Below are 20,379 nucleotides of genomic sequence, written 5' to 3'. Positions count from 1 at the left end.
TGTCCCCTTCTCTCTGTCCTTTCCCCACTTTCCCCCCCAAAAGTGCCCACTAGGACCAGCCTGCACTCCTACCTTTTGCTGACATGGCCCCAAGTCGATGAGCTGACATTCTCCATTTGCAGCTGGGGTGGGGGCTCCCCAGACTTGCCCTCCTAACTCAGCTCCCCATGGGGTCTGGCCACCAGGAGATACACTCTGGAGTTTGATAGTGGGAGTACCGAGCCCCTCAGCTCCAAGAGTTTGCGATTGGCTGAAGTTCTTATGGGTTCCAGCAACTTCCTTGTCCCTACTGGGCCTCCTCAGGTCCTTTACAGAGCTCCCACCATCCCTCGCTGCTCTGCAAATTCTTTACCATGGTTGGCCACTTAATGGTTACCATAGGAATTCTGGGAGGTGGGGTCTTTAAGAGGTGCTGAGACTCGGGGCTCTGCCTCATCCAGGCCAACAGAGTGGGAGTGGGTTAGTCATGCAGAGTGTGGGGCCCTGGGAAGAGGATGAGTTCGCTCCCGCCTTTGGTCCTGCTTGTCATTCTGCAGGGGGAGAATGCAGCAAGAACACTGGGGCCCTGGCATCTTGGACTTCCCAGTGAGAGAACTGACAGGGGAGTAAGCTTACGACTGTCTGGGGTACAGTTGGCCCCCGTGTGTGTGGGTTCTGTATCTATGCATTCAGTCAACTGTGAAAACAGCTTTGTGTGAAAACAGCTTTTACAACAGCATCTGAACTGACCGAGAATAGCCTGCCGCCCTGGGATTTAGATACACAGAGTCTGACCAATTTACTTCACCTTTGTCCCCCCTGCCCAAGCTGTCACCCAGTTGAGCGAAGTAACTTCTGGCTCGAGGTAGGTACGCGGTGAGCTCTTTATGCTGACAGAATTTGCCCCGCCTCCTCCTCTACTTTCTGTCTCTACTTCCCTGGAGAGACAGCCGTGACACTGTTTGCAGTCTATGCTTCCTGATCACACTACTTAGAAACAGCAAACCAGTTTATTAACCATTTGCTCAGTAGAAGTTTAATGGGGAAATACTCATTTCAAACAATCAGTCAAAAAGAACAGCTGTTTTACAAACGAGTTATGGCAGTGACAAGTTGAAACCCCAGGCTTGATTTCATTTTCCTTTCACCCGACCCCAGAAGAGAAAGGAGCTGGGTGAGAAGGAAAGAAGGGGGCATTAAAATGTTAGCTGGAGGAATTACAAAAATACACTCTGATGTAGCAACAGGGTTGTGGGGGATCATGCCAGGCGGGAGAGACAACCGGAAGGGAGGTGCCAGAGGCCGTGCCCGCAGGGCCTGCAGGCTGTCAGTGCCTTGGGGAGGAAGGAATCCTGATTCCCAGTCGGCAGGTTTGGGGCTGGACACATGCTGTTTTGGGGATCACCAGGGCGCCTGGAGAGACAGAAATGATTAAATACAAATTGATGCTTTTTTGACCCTCCCGTTCTTTCCTCCCAAGTGACTGAAGCAATCAGGAGGCCAGAAAAAACCAGCAACCCAAGGAAGATGTTCTTGGGTAGCCAGGAGGGATTCCTTAACACCTGCCCTCATGGCAGCTCTGCTTCCACGGCAGACTAGCAGGATAAAGGTGAGGTCAGGGGGCCATGACTTGAGAGGGGTACTGACAAATCCCCTACCTGGAAACGGGTCTCTCTTCCCTGGTGTTCAGTATCCATGCTAAATTGTGTCCTCATTTAAGATTCTCTTAGAGAACCTCTTTCAGCCTCAGGTCACTAATACCTGGCCATGGGTGACTGCTAATTTTCCACTCAGTCTAGAAGGATCAAGGCCTGAGGCAGCACAAAGGGGGGTGATAGTAGAGGGTCAGGAAAGGGAGGCAGTCACCGAGATCTGCTGTATTCTTTACAGCTCTGTGCAGAGCAGGACCCGCACCTCAATGCCTTGCATTCCTATGACACATTATACTCCTCAGTATAGATTGGCACTGGATGTCTTAGAAGTCAAGAGCAGCTTTGGTAAAAGGAAGCTGAAGGAATCTGCCATGCACTGGGCAGGTTGGGGCATTTGTGTAAGTTACCAAGCATAAGGAGTCAGTTCCCCATTACAAGCTATTCGTACATGTCCATAGTGTAACCCAGCAACTGCGCATGTGCAGAAGAGAGGCCCACGGAGGAAGGAGAGCCATCAATAATGCCTGCATGAACTGTTTAATGTTTTCAGTATGTCCACCAAGAACTCTGCATCTTGAGAGATACAACAGATGAAACCTGTAACCAACTGCCTTTCAATATCTGTTAGTTAAAAGGATAATAGAAAATCTGAAAAAAACAATTGGCTGGATAGGAGTTCATTTCTCCCCTAAGTAAATTGATTCCTGCTCATGGGACTGATTTGAAACTGTTTTTGGGTAAAGAAAATGGTTGTGGCTCAGAATTAGACTCTTAAGGGCCCCTTTAAAGAAGGATGTCTTTACCATGCAGAAGAATTCAATCTGTGCCATTTCCGAAAGATTTGTTAGGCACCATGCAGATGTGGTTTAGAACAAAATAGAATGACCTCATACAGAGTTCAGGTCCAGGCAGGGCTTTGGAGATTAGTCATTCTGCTAAAATAAACAAGCACCCTACCTGCAGAGAGCTCTGAGGGCTGTCTCCCATGGAGCAGGGCCCCAGGGATCAATTTATAGATTGATAATCCTGAAGGAAGATGAGTCATGCGTGTTTACCTCTGATGCATGCAGAGGTGAAGGACAGAGCGTGTGCAGACATTTTTCTGCCATGCCTCTGAGTCAGGGAATGGCTTGCTTGGGCAATGTTTGGGGACAAGCTTGTTGAACTGACTGGTTCTCTGCACTGGGCCAGGTTTCTAGATTTGAAGTCAGAGTGTGGGGCTCTGTGTGTGAGCATGTTCCCAAACACAGATGGAGATCTGTAGACTTGCTGGCTGGGATTTTTCTTCAATTTTCAGGAAATTCTACTTGGATGGTTTCCAGTGCCATCACAGTTATGTATTCATGGATACGCTAAGTGAGTTGAGATTGAATGATGGGGTGAAGTCTTTGCTGTATGCCTCTGAGACGTGTGATATGAACTTGTATAACCATGCTTTTGGGGGCAGGAGAAGAGCAAAAGAAAAAGCAGGGAAGAAAGGAGAGAGAAACAAAGGCAAACCAAACCAAACCAAAGCAAAAATGGTAGTCTGCAAAGAAAGAAAAAGAGAGGCAAGAGGATGCATCTTTTAGTTCAAAAAGACTCTACTCCAACTGGGCCAAATTCTCAAGCTCTTCTTCATTAATGCTGCCATTAACCGCAAGGAATCTGCTTTTCTTTGGCCAGGTCCTAGGTGGACACATAGCTGGTGGAAGAAAGGAAGATAGCATAACTCTAGGCTCTAACAAGAACTCCTCGGTTGGAGGAAATGGGAAAGTTTCATCTTTTCCGGGGCAGTTAGTCCCGTTCATGTAGAAGGAAGGGAAGAGATAGATAAGGCACCTTCAAAGGTGAAAAAGTAATCAGCTTCATTGCGAATGGCTATGACTAGGTCCAGCCATTGGTTTTTAGAGATAGTCTCTGAGGAAAGGTGAGCTGAATGGTTGCTATGGCAACTGGATAAGAGAATTGGTCCACTTAACTGTCCCCATAGTAACTAAGCTCCCAGAGAGCTCTGGAGGAATTAGTTATCTTACATACTACTATTGTCCCCATGGTAACCAATCTTTAAATGGGAGTGGTCAGGTTTAGGGAGCAAGGAGAGGGAAATCCAGGCTCCCTAGAGACAGGGTGGGCAGGAGACAGAGACTGGCTCTCCTAGGCCTCCCGGAGCTGGAGTCCTTGAGGTGTGTGTGTGTTAGTGTGTGCACAAGTGTGTGTATCCGTGTGTTTGGGCCTGGGAAAAGGCTAAGGTGGCTGGGTGTAGGAGGTCTCTCTTTGTCCCCAACTCACTCATGGGTTGCAGTGGCGGTGCAGCTGGGAGGAGCGCCCCTTCCGGCTACACATTACCATTCTGCTGCAGGGTGCGCCGGCGCTGGCTTGACTGCATGCTCAGGACCAAGTAGTGCCTCATAAACTCACTGAACCGCTTCTGGTTGGCCAACTTCCGAGCCGACTTCCGGGCCCCTGTGAAGCCCCCAAACCTCTTCTGCAGCTGTTTCTGCTCCATATCACCAGCCTCCTCCGTGCCTGGCTCTGTCTCTTCCTGTGCCTGGAATGGGCTCTGGACGCGGGGTATTCGCTTCAGATGCTGCATCTCTGCGGCTCTTGGCTGATAAAGAGCGGCCACCACGTGTTCGGGGCCAGCAGGACTGAGCTGCCAGGAACCCCTGGCCATGACCTTGGTGCACAGAGTCCAGCGAGAGCTGGGGAACACCTTCTCCTCACACTGAAGGATGCACAGCTGCAGAGACATAGGCAGGAGGAAGGGAAAAGGATCAGGGTCCTCCATGAATCCAATCAGGGAAAAGGAACAGAGACTTTCTGAGTTAACATATCTATCCACTGTATCTGGACTGAAAATGTTATGTCTCAAGTGCTGGGCAGCAGTGTTATGCGCTCATAGAATTTCAGAGTTGGAAAGAAACAGAACCCTCTGGCTCAGCTCCATTGTTTCACCAAGAAAGAAACCAGAGCTCGGAGATGAGGTTGACACACCCCAGTTTCACACAAACTGAAGCCATCCCCAGCTCTCTCCCATCCCTACCCCAAGCTTGCCCTTCTACTTGTCCTCTCTGTCTCTCCCTATGGGTACCCCATTCCCAGTAGACTGAGCTTTAAACCCAGAGCATCTCTTACTCTTCCCCCTTCCCACCACCCCCACCCCTCTCGTCTCCTTGGCCACTGTCCAAACACCTCTTAGGAACATTGACTCCCTAGCTGACTCTTCCATCTCTGTTTTTGCCACTTGAATTCACTTTAGGTCCTCGGCAGAGTACTCTTCCTGAGGACTAACTCTAAACATGCAGTCATATTGCTCAAAACTGCCTGCTCTTTGTCTTTTCCCACAAAATAGCTCTTAACTTGCAAGCAGACCATGCAGATATCTGGCCACCTTTTGAATTCTACTGCCCATCCCACTCATCCAGAAAAGGCTTCTCTTCATGCCTTAAACATCTCCATGCTTTGTTGCTCTGTCCTCTTGATGAAGGGACTCTGTCACTCTGTTTCTTCTGCCCATCCTTTGGGACCCAGCCATACTCCAGGGCTGCCCCTCAAGATACTTCCTTTAGTTCCTCTCTTAATCTGTGTTCTATCAAATTTTGTATTGCCCTTGTGGGATTTTAATGCTTGCAATAACTTTTATGGCAAAATATGAGATATGGACAACATTTTACTTATGTCTGAGTCCTTGTCGGAGTCTTTTTCTTCTAGGAAATAGCAGCTATTCTATTACATCCTATTAAACAGAGGACATAGTAGTACATGGAGACATTGTCGTTGTCATGATGTGTATTCATCTGCTAATAACATGTAGACACCAGAGATGCTAAGAAAATTTCTTCAGCACAGAGAAGAGTTCCTGGCAACAAAGAATTGTCCAGCCCTAAATGTCTAGGGTGGCAAATTTGAGAAACCCTGGTGGGTCATTGAATGTTTGGGAATGTAGGGAGGCATGGACACTTCTGAGACAGCCACAGAAATGTGGATTTTGGAGCTGGAATGGCACCATGGGTACATCTGGTCCCATGGTTGTAGACGAGGAGTCCCGGATGATTGTTAAATTGTTCTGCTCCTTTGATTTACAGACATGAGAGGGAGCGCTAAATTTAAAGGATACTAGGTCTCCTGCAAACCCTAGGTTTCTAAGATCAGACAGATGGTCATTCGATTTTGGGTCAGTCCAAGAACATGAGATTTTATGATCAAACAGATCCCACAATCCATACCCAGACTTGGCACACTGTTAGATAAATTAAATACGAAGCAAATCATCTCAATTCATGGTTTAGAAGAAGGTGGGAGGCCAACATGAGGAACCCAAAGTCACAGCAGCATTTGTAGCACCAGATGGGCATCTGAGCTTAATGCCTAGGCTCTGGTGTGGAGGCCTCACCAACCTCTTCGCAGAGATGTGTTAATGGCCCATTAAGTGAGCTGGACGCATTTCCGCAGCCCATGCTGACGACTCTGCTATATTAAGCCTGAGTTAGTGTGAGCATCTGGAGGCCCAGACTGGTGCCAAATTGATCTGGGAAGTTGAGCTTGTGAGGAGGCTGAGCAAAGGGCCATTTGAGTGTCTGGATGGAAGATTAGGGTGTGGGGTGCGGTTGGGTGGCAGAGCGCTCGCCCAGCATGTGCTAGACAGTGGCTCATCATCAGGAAAAAAAAAAAGAAAGAAAGAGATTAGGGGACAAAGAGGGGATCAGGCACGTGATCCCTTTGGAGAGAGAAAAAGAAAGTCACTGAGATGGTCTAGTTCTGCCAAGAGAGTCCAAGGGCTGTGGCTGGGGGACCTTGGGAAGCTCTCTGCTCCAAGAGGTGCAACTAGAATCTTCGAGGGTTGGCACTAGGGGGCGCCAAGAGCTACAGCGCCGAGGAAAACCACAGGAAATGCTTGTACTGCATTACCTTTAATGAAGGATGAAAACAGTTTCTTTTGCAAGAGAATAGAGAATTCTTTTATAGTAAGTTTCAAACGTATTTCCCAGACAGTTTTTTGGGGGTTTGCTGTCTTATTCTTTGTCGCTTAAACAACTCAGTGAATCTGGCTTTCTCCTATTTGAATGGGTGAGGAAGAATTCATTACAAACAGGTGAAGGCCAGGCCGTTGCAGTGGGTATGGATATGTGAATCATTTATCAATCAAGACTATGGTCTAACAGAAAGCCAAGCACCCACCAGGAGCGTAAATAGAAAAATTCTCTCTGAAGCCAACCGTCCAGAGGATCCTGCAAGAGCTCAGGATTATGTCATCTAGTGGGGAGACATGAGCCTCCCCTGTCATTCACAGAGTAGACATATGCAAAGCTTGCCAGATTTGGAAGTGTGATGTGATTGCTTATATTCTTTTTTTTTTTTTTTTTGGTCTTTTTGAGACAGAGTCTCGCTATGCAATTCAGGCCTTTGAACTCACTGGGTAGTCCAGGCTGGTCTTGAACTCACAGCAATCCCCCTGCCTCAGCCTCCCCAGTTCTGGGATTACAGGAATGTGCTGGCATGCCTGGCTGGCTGATTGCTTACATTCTTGGCATTTCAATAAACTTAAAAAAATAGTTAAATGTAAGTAAAAAAAATAGCAACCAAAACAAGGAGGAAGCATGGCCACGGGAGCCTTTTCAGGTCTGTGTATTGACTTGTTTCAAAGAAGTGAAGCTGTGCATATTTTCTTGACTGCCCAAATCCGAGATGCACTGGAGAGAAAGAAATATGCTTCAAGCTCTCTACTGCTTCTGCAAGATGCAGACATAAAAACCCTTTCCTGGCTGTGGCAGATGTACCCGGTAGGAGACAGACGATCTTAGAATCTTACTGAATCCACAAGTGTGTTCATGGAGCACTGCGGAGCACTGGCCTCCGTGCCCTACACTAAGCACTCTGATTGGTCAGCTAAGGATGCTTATGCGTGTGGTGAGATAGGCCAGCAGGTGCCATGCACAGCCAGGAAACGCTGGAGTAGATTTTGGGGCAAAACACAGCTCCTGAGCATCATCCAGAGAGAATTTTATTTCATTCTCTTATCAGGCCTGGAGAAAGTCGGTACTGGGGATAACTCAGGACTGAGTGCTTGCAAGGCGGGGGCTTATGCCTCTGAGCTAAATCCCCAGCCCCTATTTTTGAAGGTCACTTTGTAAAGGAGGTTGGCAGTGGTATGTTTCTTTCTACAGGCCGGGGTCATTGAATGGATGGTGAATGTTTACTTTTAAAATTTGTTATCATAAAAGACACATGGCCATGATCCCCCTCGCTTATTCTGCCATGCTTGCCACTTCCTGAAGCAGTTCTGCAAGTCCTCTTTGGGATCTTTATGAGGTATGATAAAAAAACAAAAACAAAAACAAAAAAACCCTACAGTGAATGTTGCCGCTGAGTGCCATCCAGCAGAAAGGCAGGTTTGTAAAAGTATTATGCACGGAGAGTCCTCATCCACCTCATTCACCGAATCTGATACGTGTGACCTCTGGCTTTTCCTCAAAGTCAAAATGGCCATGAAGGGTAAACATTGTGAACCAATTCAGGATGCTGATGCAGCGACATAAGCACAACAGAAGACATGAAAGAGGACTTCAGAACTGCTTCCGAAACTGGTGAGTCTGGTGGGATAAGTATGTTTGAAGCAAGTGGGAGAATTTGAGGGGGATTCATGGTAATGTCTTTGACTGTAATAACTTTTTTTACAAAGTGTAAGCATGCACTGTATTTTTCAGTCATATGTATACACTAGCTATCAGGGTCAAGGGCCTTGGGGATGTAGGGAGCTTGGGCACGCAGGCTACGCTTTCAGTCACTTCCAGGTGGGGAAGGGGGCTCCTGTCTCCCACCAGGAGCTCTCTGCTGTGGCTCTGCTTCCCTTGGCCGACAATGGGGACCACCAGCGTTGCCCTGGCACTTCCCCAGCTTCTCTTGACTGGTCTGACTATGGCCACTTTCTCCTGCCTTTCTGTCTCTGGTCGGGTCTCCTGGAAACTTCTGCCATTGCTGGATGAAAGCCCTGCTTCATCCTGACTTTGCCATCATGCATCAGCAAAGCGGTCTAGGACAGTGGCAGCGAACCGATGGCACACGTTACAATGCCAGCTGTTTGTCACCGTCTTAGCAGGTGAAAGTGAGTCTGGACTTTAAAGTGTGAGCCAGTTGGAGACAAGACTCGGGCATGGGCTGGAGGGCTGGGCGGGAGGAAGGTGGCATTTCCTGGGAGCTGTGGAAGGTGACTGGGAATGTGGGTCTGAGGCCAGAGAGAGGCGGTCAGGGGCACAGCTTTGGGAGTTACCAGCTTGGAGGAGTGAAGGCTGGAGTGCATGGGATCCCAGAGGGAGAAAAGTGGGGCGGGGAGATGAAACAGGGAATTTCTCTCTTTCTCTCTCTTTGTGACACTGGGGTTTATACCCAAAGTCCTTGCACGGTGCTGCTCTCAGCCCTTCTTTTAGTTTTTCTTTTGAGACAGGCTCTGGGCTAAGCTGATTTTGAACTCATGATTCTCCTGCCTCAGCCTCCCAGAGTGCTAGGATTACAGGGTTATGCCATCACACCAGGCTAGAAGTAGGGTCTCTCTGATTGTTTAGTGGGGACAGAGAGGAAAAGCAGCCAAAGTAGGCTGGAAAAGAGGGGCTAGAGGGAAGGAGTAAGAGCCCTGGGAACCAGGCAAGGGAACCAAGAGAGGTCAGGACAGGTCTGCGGAGGAGAGCCCAGGGGACCAGAAAGAGGACCAGATGACCTTGATTTGCATTGGTTGCTATGAGCTGCTCACCACTCCCTAGAGCCCGGAGACATGGTGGTGGCTCACCCAACATGGTCACTGTGTTCTCTGTTCTCCAGGGAACGGTAGCTGCTTTGGTTGTTTTGAAAGACAGAGGGGTTTGACATGTGGCCTCTTGGAAGAAGTCACTTCAAAGGGAGAAAAGCATTGAATTGTACTAGGGCTAACTATGCTGAAAGTGAAAGATTTAATGCTGGATTTGCACCTCAAGTTGGAAATTTAAAACACAAGAGTGCGTCTTGGGTGCCTGTAGGCTACTGGCAGTGTCAAAAATGGAGGGCACCACACATGCTCAGCAGATGGGCAATGGCAAAGAAGGCAATGCCACAGTCATGGAAGAAAGAACTTCAAAGGATGTGGTAACACGGGAAGATTACCCTGGATTTCTAGTAAGAGGAGGAAGTAGGATTCTTTCTTTGATTGCTGGGATTAAAGATGCTTTTATTTTGTTGCTTATGTATTTACTTATTTTTGTTGTACTGGAAATAGAACCCAGGACTTTACACAGAGCAATACCCCAACCTTCTTTATCTTTTATTTGAAGACAGAGTCACACTAAGTTGCTAAAATGCTCAGGCTAAGCTCAAACTTGGTGATCCTCCTGCCTCAGCCTCCCAGACTGCTGGGATTCCAGTTGTGCACTGCCATTCCTGGAAGCTAAGAAGCATTATTTTAATACTGTGAATGACAAGGCAGGGTGGGCAGGTCTTTGTTAGAAGGTGGTAAAATATCCCAGGATTCTGGGTTGAAAGATGCATTTCAGGTTCACATCGGTTTCCAGAGCAGGAGACCCTGGAAGAGGATGGAGTTTCTCACTCAGGGTGCAGTTTGGTGGGGAGCGAGGAGGACCTACCTCCAGGTTGAAGCTGTTTGCAGCTGTGTGCAGCCTCGCCTGGCAGGTGAGGCAGTCCCTGGGACAGCTGCTGAAGACGCTGGCGAGGAGGCTGAGCAGCAGGAAGTCACAGAGCAGGATCTTCATGGTGCAGGGCCAGGCAGCAAGGTGCTGAAACACACAGACGGATGCATGGTGATTATTCTAGCCATTTGGGGGATGCAGGACAACCTTCCTGCAAGGAGCAGATTCACAGGGTGCAAGTGGCCTGGTCCTGTCCCCAGGAATAAACTCCAGTAGGGACTCGGGGCTAGGTCCTGGGAGGATGCCTTGATTCCTGCATTCTGCTGACCTCACCCCCATTCTGCAAGCAGCTGTGAGGTGCAGAGATAGGTTTTCTGAGAGCACAGATGTCACTTTGCCGCTGACCAGTGTGATGCTAAGTCAACCTCTACAAACCTGAATTTCCGTCACCATGAAAGGGGACAGTGGTACCTGCCTTGTCATAGTTCTGTTATGGAGATGAAATGAGATTGGAAAGGGGGTTTTGCAAAGTGCTAGGCAAGAGTATGGTGAGCAACATCTGAGATTTACTAATGACCAAGTTTTTCACGATGCACCCCAGCCTGCCCTAGTCCAGCCAGGGATGCACAATTCCCCAAAATCTGTGTGATGGGCTGAGTGCTGTGTCTTTCCAAAGTCCACAGGTTGAAATCCTAAACCCTACTGTGATCGTGTCAGAGGTGAGGCCTGGGGTGGGGGCACCTAGGTAACAGAATAGCAAAGAGGTTCATGAGCACTAGATAGTCCCAGCCAGCATGTGAGGACACAGCAAGAAGTTGCTGTTTATAAACCAGGGCATGGGGTTCTGAGACGGCAGATCACATGGCATCTTAATCGCAGATTTTTCTAGCCTCCAGAACTGTGAACGATACATTGCAGCCAAGATGACTACAGAGAGTTGGTTTCCAGAGCACAGGGTCATGCTGGATATTTGCCCATCCCATGTCAAGCACACAGTCTGGTCTATGGAATTATTTATAGAAAACAGAACAAAGAAACTATTCTAAGATAGCAGCACCAACAATTAGTTAGACCAGTAGATTTTGTACACAGGATTGCCTGAAAGATGGGAATAATTTCTTTTGTTCCTCTTTCAAACTCTCCTTGGATCAAATTTCTTGAATCAAAAAGATAATTCCTCAGACTACATCCTTCTGGATCCCAGACGAGCCATCTTTACTTGGAAGATTAAATGGACAAGGGAACAAGGGAAGTTTTTAGAAACATTCTCAGTGGAGGTCATAGGGGTATATACATTTGTCTAAATACATTAGATTGTATATTTAAGTTCACTTTTCCCTTATAAAGAGTTGAGCATAGAAAACAAAGATAGTTTACTTATTGCTTTTTCATTGGGGCACCCTGAGAAAACTTATGGGGTCATGCGATTCAAGTGTAGTCTGCAGAGCTGCCGCAGTCGTGGGGGAAATGTAGACTCTAGAGCCTCACCCCAAACCCACTGACTCAGGCCCTGTGTGGTCAGCAAGATTTTGAGGTGACTTCTACACGTGGCAGAGTCTGAGAGGTGCAGAAGTGAGAAGAGTGTGAAGAGGAGTCAGTCAACAGGAGAAGGGGGGCACCCGCAGCTGAGGTCACCAATGGCCACATCATGGGAGCGTTTCAGAGCATTTCAGACCACGACGACGGTAACCATTAAGGTGCTTGGTAAATAGTGAAGTCTGTGGGTTGACATTTGAAGTTGGTGTTGAAAATGAGTAAGAGTTTGCTTAGAGGGTCCCACCTGGAGACCCAGGAAGCTGCACTTTCAAAAGCACCAGGGAGTCGGGTGGTAACCTGTGGGAGGTGCTGGTGAGCAGGCAGAGGCCTCTCGGGTCTCCTGCCCACTTCCTGAGGCTTGCACCTGCTGCAAGTGGTGCTCAGTCCAGATGGAACAGGTCTTGCTCACCCTCCTGAGAGTCTGCCCTTTATCCTTCAGCTATGGGGTGTCTCATGCTAACAAAGAATGAACACCCACATCTATATCCATGGATGTATCCCAAATGCAATTTCTTCTTCATTTTCCCAAACCCCAGCGTCTTAGTGGAAATTTATTGTCTTGTTGCTGTAATAGCTTCCCAATTAGTCCACCTAATGATCTGGCTTCCCTCCAAGCCATCTCCAAATCTGATGATGTCACTTCCTATTTAAAATAATTTTAGAACATCCAAGGCTATCAGGAGGAGTTCCAAGGACTTGGCTGAGCACTGGCTCCTGCTTCACCTGTCACACCCTCTGGTGTCATTCTGGTCCCAGGAAATAACAGTTTCCAGCCACATCAGAGTCTGAGTGTCTTCACGGCTCGGGACTGGCCATTCTCTCTGCCCACAGCACCCTCTTGAACTCACACACACATCAAGAAGGGGTCACCTCGGGAAAGCCATTGCCTACTTTTGATCTGAGCTCCACCTATCTGCTGCTCTGGCATCTCGAGATGATGTCACAGTGGGAAGTGAGCCAGCCTTGGGTGCTACACATGCAACACAGCTCCCCCCAACTACCAACGCTGCAGAGTTGTGTGACGTGTGCTTTCTCACGTCCTCAGTGGAGGACTCCTGAGTTTGGATCTCAATCTTGCAACTTGCTAGCTGTACTTAATCTTGCAGTGCCTCACCTGTAAAACTGGGAGAATGCTAACACCGACCTCATGGAACAATTATTAGTGGGTTTGGGTTTGCAAGCAGTCAGACTAACACCCAATGCATAACGAACCCTTTCTGTAAGGAAGTGAGCCCAGCACACAGCACCCACACCATAGCACTGGGCACACTATGCTTCACTCTTGGACTCGTGCCATCCGAAGCGGGGACTCCAGTGCATGTCTGGTAGAAGACTGGCTACACAAAGCCACTAGGCACAGCTCGGATGAGGCTCAGTGCTTAGCCTGTGCAGGTAAAATAGGAGTTGATAGACAAACCCAGGAAGCTTTTCTTCTGAAGTTAAAATATATCTCACATCCCAAACAGCCATTGTAGGTGCACAAATACTCTAGAATACAAGCAAGTCTTAAACCGAGAGCTGCCTAAACCCTGCCTTTGTTTAATTTGAGAAGTGCCTTTATATTTCTTTTTCTGTTCACTTTTCCTCTTTCTAGGCAGGAGACATCTTTGTAGTTTGTCTGCCAAGGCATGGCTGTGTCCTCCACAGCCACTGGATGGCAGTGACTGAATGTCGCAGAAGAAAGGGTTGACCCAGACCGAGTTGGTTCTGCCTCCTAACAGGAGCTTGCAGCAGCGCACCCTGTGCGCAAAAGCTGAGCTGAAAAGTTGCTGAGGATGCTAATGAACTGCCTCCCGCTGAGGCTTTTCCTGAGGGTCATTAACTGGGGGCCACCGAGGAAGGCGATGGGTGCTTTGATTTTTGTTACCTCAAACTTGGGGTAAACAGAATTGAGGAGCAGGGAGAAGCCAGGCGAGGAGGTCCCGGACATGGGTGTGCACTCCATTGTGTAGCCAGCTGCATGGAAAACACAAGGCCCCTCTGTGTGGATTTTGGGGACAACGCATCAGATCTACTGGGTGTTCACCAGGCCCTGCCTGGGGCCTGAGAGTCACCTCTTGTCCAGGCTCCCAAAACCACTCAGATGTAATCTCGGTTTTTAATTGCATCAGTCCACGTTTGCTGTACGTAATGATTGCGTTCGTTGCTGGGGACTGGCCTATCCACATCACACACTTTAACCTTTTTTAGGTCCCCTCCGCTCCCCTCTTTTTCTATTCCTTCCATCTCTTGGTCCCCCTTTCATCTGCAAAAGATCTGTCTCCTGTGTGCTTTACCCTTTATTTTTACCCTCACTTTTAGCACGTGGATTCCCCTGTTATTTAGAGGCCTTCTAGCCTTGACGCTACTCCTTTTCCCCTGCAATTCAGAGAACCCACAGCGTGGAATGGCCATGCAGTCCCATGTCACAGGTGGCTCGCCATCTTCAAATGGGACGGTTACTCTGTAGAAACTCAAAATATACAGAAGTGCCATGGGAAAGTTGGCATTTTGTAACTTTGTACTCCTCAGAGCACCCAGCACAATATATTTGTGCTGTGATATATTTGATTTTAAACTTCGGAAACGTAGTAGAAAGTTGCATTTTCCCTCAGCACTGAGGACTGAACCCAGGGCCTCACGCATGCCAAACAAGTGCTCTACCATGGAGCCACATCCTCCGAAAATCTTTAATTTTTAAGAAATCATAACTATATCTACACAGCGGTTTGAAGCTTGGTTCAAACACTGAGGTCATTAGCATGAGAATCAGTGGTTTGCTAATTCGTGAGTTATCCTATGACTGCAAGTGACTTACTTCATCTCTGAGTGCCTCAGTGTTCTCAACTGCAAAATGGTGATGAAGACAGGATTTTTTCCCTGTTTATGTATTAGTCAGCAAATGACCATTAGTAACTATAATATGCCTGAGTCTGTTTGAATTTCATATGGTTTGGGTTTCATCTATGAGCCAAGCTCAGCTAAGCTTTCAGTGTGGCAGCAGCATAATCAGGGCATTTTGTATTGAATTCAGAAATGTTCAATTACCTTTTATATAGGTAATGACAGCTCATAAACTTGATTGCGTCTCTCTGTTTATAAAGATCAAATACTCCTCTGATTTAACCTTAATCTACTTGCATGCACTCTTGCTTCCTGGGGCAATAAAATTAGTTGCTTTTCTGTTTGAGGATTACGTATGCACCTTCAGCCGCAGCAAATCCTGGCAGTTTCACGACCTAGGAGGAAACCTGCAATTTCAGTACTTTTGCTGGTGGAGGGAAAGGAGGCCTCCCTGCTGACAGAAGCATACATATCCCCCTTTTGTCAATTATATGCAGGGAATATTGTCCTGTGCAGGTTACAGATGTTGGGTATATTCACATCCATCCCGATAACCTGGAGTTAATTTTACCCCCTTTCCGTGATAATCACAACCTCATGGAGATCTGGCAACTTGCCTGAGATCATCCAGTTAATAAATAGCAGAGCCAAGGCTTTAACTAAGGTGTTTGGACTTCAAATCGTGAGTTCTGGGCAATTGTAAACCCCGTACACTGTTTCTGCTTTGGGAAGTGTGGCAAATTCTGGTGGAATCTTAGAAGGGGAACTGAGTTTAAAGGTAATTCCGTAACTACCATGGCAGGCCTGGTGCCGGTGATTTCATGAGCACCCTTTGGGATCACCCCATTTTACAGGTGAGGAAATTGAGCCCTGACAAAGACACAGAACAGGAGGGAGCAATGCTTTCCGATCCCCCAGCTCCTGTCCCAAGCTTTCCTCCTAACAGTCTGTGGCCATGTAGGTGAAACTCTAAGTGACCTCCTGTGACCCCAGGTTCTGGGCCTGCCTCTCAGATCACAGCCTCTCAGCTGTCCCTCTCCTGGGTCCAGGGAGGAACTGTCGTGGCCCAGCAGTGGCCCATCAAGGGGGGGAAGCAGGGTCCTGGAACCCACTGCAGAAGGACTCCCGCGTGCAGTTTGGCGTCTTTACCAACTGTCTCCGAGGGAGGCTGCTTCCCATTTGTTTCCTCCTCCGATGGATACATTCGCTCTCACAAAGGTCTCTGCTCTGCTGTGTCTCCACCTGGAAAGAGGGGAGTGGCACACAGCAGGCAGGGCATGGGACCACCTGCCCTACTCAGGCCTGGGCTGCCACGAATGAGCAGAAGCTGGGTGCGGGGAGACCTGGGCCCTGGGTTCTAGAGTTTCGTTACCTGCGGGACCTCAGCAAGGCCTCCTCTTTCTCTAAGCCTCAGTCTCTTCTTTTGTAAAGGCAGCTGGATTAGACAGTTAATATGCTTCAGGTGAATATCTGTCCTCTCTGGGTAAAGGAAGCGGGGAGAGAAGGGGACTTCATGCAGTGGGGCTTCAGGGGGGGTCTCCGGGTGCCACAGTGTGGAGGGAGATGCTTAACTGTCACATAGGCAGATGCTCCCCAAATACTGCCAAGGTAATGGAAATAGACTTTTAAAAGCCTTTATTCGCTTTTATAAAATCACCCAGTGTTCTTTTCAAAAAGATAAGAAAATACAGACAATAGAGCAATGGATATAGACCAATAATCTCCAACCTGCCTTAACTCTGTACCTCTACAGTTTTTTTTAAAATAACATTTAATTGACATAATAATTGTACATATTTATAGGGTACACTGTGGCACCCTGGATATGATGCCTGACAGATTGAGGTCATTGGCATATCCCTCACCTCAAACCTTTATCCTCCCTTTGTGTGAGAACATTCAAAGTCCTTTGCCTAGCTATTTTGAACTAAATAATTTTTATTTTTCACTTTGAGACAGGGACTTGTGGCCCTCTTGCCTCAGCTTCCTGTAGTGCGGGGATTACAGCCATACCGCATGGCTGGCTTAGCAATCAGTTTTAGTACATGCTCTCAATTTATTTACTTACATTATTATACATTATAAAATCTGCTAAAGTACACATTAGGAGGGGTAAGAGTATAAAATAAAAGTCTCAATGTCCAGAAGTCCTGGTAGGTGGCTAGGCAGGCTTCCCCCCGCAGGACACTGCCCTGAGCTTTTGGTTTGGTGGTGACATTGACCAAGAACACGCAGCCAGCCAAGGGCTCTGCCTGCTGTGTCTCTAGCCCTGGCCCTGGCACTGTGCAGCTCCATCAGGAACTCCACACACGTTCCTGGCTGGATGAATGAGAGGATGAATGGACGCAGAGGTGGCAGGATCAGCGTGCGCACAGCCGGCTTGGCTCCGAGCCACCCTGGGTGGCAGCTGGCAGCGCCGAGTCAGACTGGGCGCGTCAGCCACCACTGGAGCCTGCGCTTCTGTGATGCTGAAGCAGCTGCGTGGATTCTGAAAAGCCACAGAATCTCAGAAAATCGAGAATGGAAGTGATCACAGTCTGTTGAGGGAGATGCCCAGAAAATCACCTTGCCACCCAAATCTCTGTTAGTTTGTGACTAGAAAGAAGCATTTATATTGGCTCATGGGTGCGACTGTAGGCATCTCAACAAAGGTGGTTGGAAAATCCAGCGTGTCAATGAGTTCTCAGCACTTTGAGCCTCTCCAAGCTACTGGCACGATGACCCCTCTTTCCTGGGGGAAGACCTGTTCCTCTCCAGAGGTCCCTCATGGGCAGCTCCACCCTTACCCAGAACACAGGAAAATTGAAAGGTCCTTTGTGGGTTTGGGAAACAGGAGAGTTGGGGAGAGAAGGATCACAAATCCACTGATCTGAGTGTGAATGAGCTGTACACTCCTGCTCTTGAAAGCCCTTCACTCATCCGGATTCTAGCTCTCTCCTCACTGGGCTTCAATTCCCAGCCTCCTGGAGGAACTGCCCCTTCCCCAAATTCCCCCGGCACCTGCTCTGTGGGCTGTGAAGTTTAATCACAACTAGCCTTGTGCTGCCTTCTGATCCTTTCATGGGTGTTCGTGCTGGGTCCCAGTATTAGTTTCTAAGCACCCTGACTGAAAGGGGTACACTGGCCGGAGCCCTGACAGCAGCAGTCTGTCCTGTCTCTGCGGTGCATGGAACAAATCACTGAGGCCCTCGGCTTTGGCCTCAACCCAACTTGGAGGTAATCATGCTCCCTGCTCCCTGTTGCTGGGATAATGGGTGTGAAAGTGCCTAAATCACTGCCACAACTCAAGTGCTGTTATTATCACCTCTGTTGAATGTCTGGAGCCCTGGTGTAGTGTAGCTGATAAATACCGGATTGATTGAAGATGAAACAGCTTGGTGACAGTTCCCATTTGCCCCTAATTCTGCAATTACTCCCTTCATTGGCAATGCAAAACCTGCTGTGGTTGTCTAAATCCCTGTCTTCAGCTGATAAAGCAAGGGATGCTACCCCTGGAAGAACAAAGCTGCACCCCCAAAAAGAATACCCCAGGTTGCAACACAGTAGGCTGGATAGGTGGCACAGGAAGCCCAGGGTGAGGCAGAAGCTGCTGCTCTGACTGAAAGGGGGCGTTTGGACACTTGCTCCTGAGGAGACTCAGCAAGCCCAAGGAACACGAATCCTGTCTGTTAAAGGTATCATGGCATGGGGGAGCTTGTAGAAAATTTCCCTGCCGTGCTTTGGGAAGGAGAGCGCACGCAGCAGACACCCACAGGCAGAGAGAAAGAGCAATATTTTCTTTAGGAGATTTTGATAAGGAGCCAGGCTGTTACTTTTTTTTCTACCTTCTGGTTGAGGACTCTGGTTTGGACTCACTGGCAAAAGCCGTGCGGAGCTCATCTTTTGTTAGCCTGCCGAACAATGTTATTGGTTATAATTGGGGCAATTATGGGCTGCTTGAGGAGCTAAACACAGATGTTTCAGCCCCAGATCAGGGTATTCAAGCCCAAAGCAGCTCGCTTGAAATAGTCTCTTTCCCGAACCATCCTGCCTTACTTGAAATTCCACCAGAACTTGCTCACATTGGGAGTGAGACAGGGAGGGGACACAGGGAGCGGAGGAGAGGGGAGCCAGACGGGCAGAGCAGAGACACGCAGATAGGAGGAGGAGGAGGAAGAGGAGGAGGCAGTGCCGTCCAGAGTTTAGATGCTGCGATTTCCCAATGGAGTCTCTCATGAGACCCGGCCAGAGACCATTAGATGGGAGAAAGACCAGCTGTGGGGAAGAAATGCCAAGAGAGGAAGGAAACTCCAGAGCCATCAGGGTCTGGGAGACCAAGGTCATGCCCGTGGAAATTCTCCATGAGACCCACGCCACGAGTCTGTCAGCATTAGGCGGCGTGTACAGGTGGAGCACAGGTCCCATGTTAGTAGCAATGTTTACTCAGGGAGGAAAGGGAGAGGGCCCCCCCCAGGTAAAAACCCCAAACCTCGAGCGGCATCAAGTTCAGTGGAACAGGGGGAAGCAGCCTGCACGCACCAGAGCAGGACAAACAGCAGAAAGACAGCCCTCCCTGAAACAAAAGCCCCTCCCGTGCCTGCTCCTGGCCTGACCCCGTTCCTGGGGGCCCAGTGCCTCCCCGGGAGAGCAGCCACCAAGTAAGGGACCACAGCCCGGGAAGCAAAACTTTTCCTCATTTCCAAGTTCAGTTTTTCTTTTTCCTTTTGCATCTGTCTCTGTGGTAGAAACAACCAAAAACCAAAACCCAAAAACAACAAAACCCTCTCAGCCCTCCCCCTTCTCCACCATCCCAGCACTGAAAATAAGATAAATGAAGAAATCATCTCAGGAGAGGCCAGCAGCAGGCAGGCTGGACAAAGGACGGGGCGGAGAGCCCAGCTGGGCTGCTCCACTCTCCCAGGCAGGCTTTAGTCACGGCGGGTTGGGTCGCAGGCGGCTCCTACCTGGGCGCTGGCTGTCGCTCCCGGCTGCCTGGGATGTGAGGTTCCGTCCTCCGTGGCAGCCACACCGCACCGGGATATATATCCTCCCCCCACGCACAGCCCTCCTCTTCCCTTTGTAGCCTCCTACCTCGATGACACATGCACACGCTGACCCTTCCAGCCCCCGAACGGCAGCACCTCCAGCCCGGCCAGGCTGTCCCCCCACCCCCCTGCTGCTGGCTCTGCCACCAGACCCGTGACACGCCGCCCTCCCCATCCGTCCAGCCTGACGCCTGCTTCACCTGGGCTCGGTGTAGCCAGGATCCCGCAGCCTCCTCCCTGCTGCTTCCCGAGGCTCTGTGAGCTCTGCAGGAACTCTGGCGAGGTGCTCAGCTAAAAAGCACTCCCGGCTACGTGACCAGGCAGACCCCAAATCCTTGAGTCGCCTTGAGCAACCTTTTGCATGAGGAGGGGAGGGCGGGCAGCAGGCAGGAAGGAGGGGGCGCTCATGGCAAGCTCCCACCGGCGCTGGAAGCCCAGGGCTAAGCCCGGCCAAGTCCCGGTCCCAGTGTCACAGCCCCACAGGCGGCAGCGCCAGGTCCCAGCTGGGGGCGGCTGCACCTGCTGAGGTCCGCATCAGGACAGGTGCCCTCGGTGTGGGGCAGCGGGAGAACTCTGAGCGCCACAGACTTCTCTCTGGGAGCTCAGGCCTCCCTCTGTGAAATGGGTCCCCAGCCCCAATACCTCAGGAGTGGAGCAGGGAGGCTGGTGTTAGTGCTGTGTCCCCCCCCACACACACACCCTAGGGAGCCCTTGTCAGCGTCCACGTTGCTCCTGTGCCTCCTGGACAGGAGGCTGGGGAGCTGTGGAGGACGC

The 20,379-nt window shown here is 49.3% G+C and overlaps 1 protein-coding gene across 4 annotated transcripts; it reads right to left on the bottom strand.

The window, feature by feature from the left end:
- Window positions 1-988: 988 nt before the first annotated feature.
- On the bottom strand, window positions 989-20,105 carry Pnoc (prepronociceptin). Of its 4 annotated transcripts, none has more exons than XM_003479377.5 (4): window positions 19,806-20,105; window positions 10,220-10,369; window positions 3,960-4,353; window positions 989-1,392 (listed from the first exon to the last, which is right to left on the bottom strand). In XM_003479377.5, exons 2-4 carry the CDS (start codon window positions 10,343-10,345, stop codon window positions 1,307-1,309), a joined length of 606 nt encoding a protein of 201 aa, XP_003479425.1. In that variant the 5' UTR covers window positions 10,346-10,369; window positions 19,806-20,105; the 3' UTR covers window positions 989-1,306. The 4 variants fall into 4 exon arrangements, with proteins under 4 accessions (XP_003479425.1, XP_063091001.1, XP_063091000.1 ...); XM_063234931.1 differs by having other exon boundaries at window positions 3,903-4,353; window positions 19,806-20,095; XM_063234930.1 differs by lacking the exon at window positions 19,806-20,105 and adding an exon at window positions 19,652-19,719.
- Between the last annotated feature and the right edge of the window lie 274 nt (window positions 20,106-20,379).

This window comes from Cavia porcellus, unplaced genomic scaffold (assembly GCF_034190915.1).
Source record: "Cavia porcellus strain 051 isolate PalLab524CR breed Dunkin Hartley unplaced genomic scaffold, mCavPor4.1 scaffold_24, whole genome shotgun sequence".
Lineage (NCBI taxonomy): Eukaryota > Metazoa > Chordata > Mammalia > Rodentia > Caviidae > Cavia > Cavia porcellus.
The sequence above is the reverse complement of the archived record's forward strand: the minus strand, read 5'-3'. Positions and strand labels throughout refer to the sequence as shown.

Excerpts from the sequence above, each read along its gene's own strand:
- Pnoc (XM_003479377.5), bottom strand. The coding sequence starts at position 10,345 with ATGAAGATCCTGCTCTGTGACTTCCTGCTGCTCAGCCTCCTCGCCAGC. Across the intron at positions 4,354-10,219 it reads CAAACAGCTTCAACCTGGAG|CTGTGCATCCTTCAGTGTGA; the intron begins GTAGGTCCTCCT and ends ATGTCTCTGCAG. Across the intron at positions 1,393-3,959 it reads GCGCACCCTGCAGCAGAATG|GCGCCCTGGTGATCCCCAAA; the intron begins GTAATGTGTAGC and ends CTGTCTCTCCAG.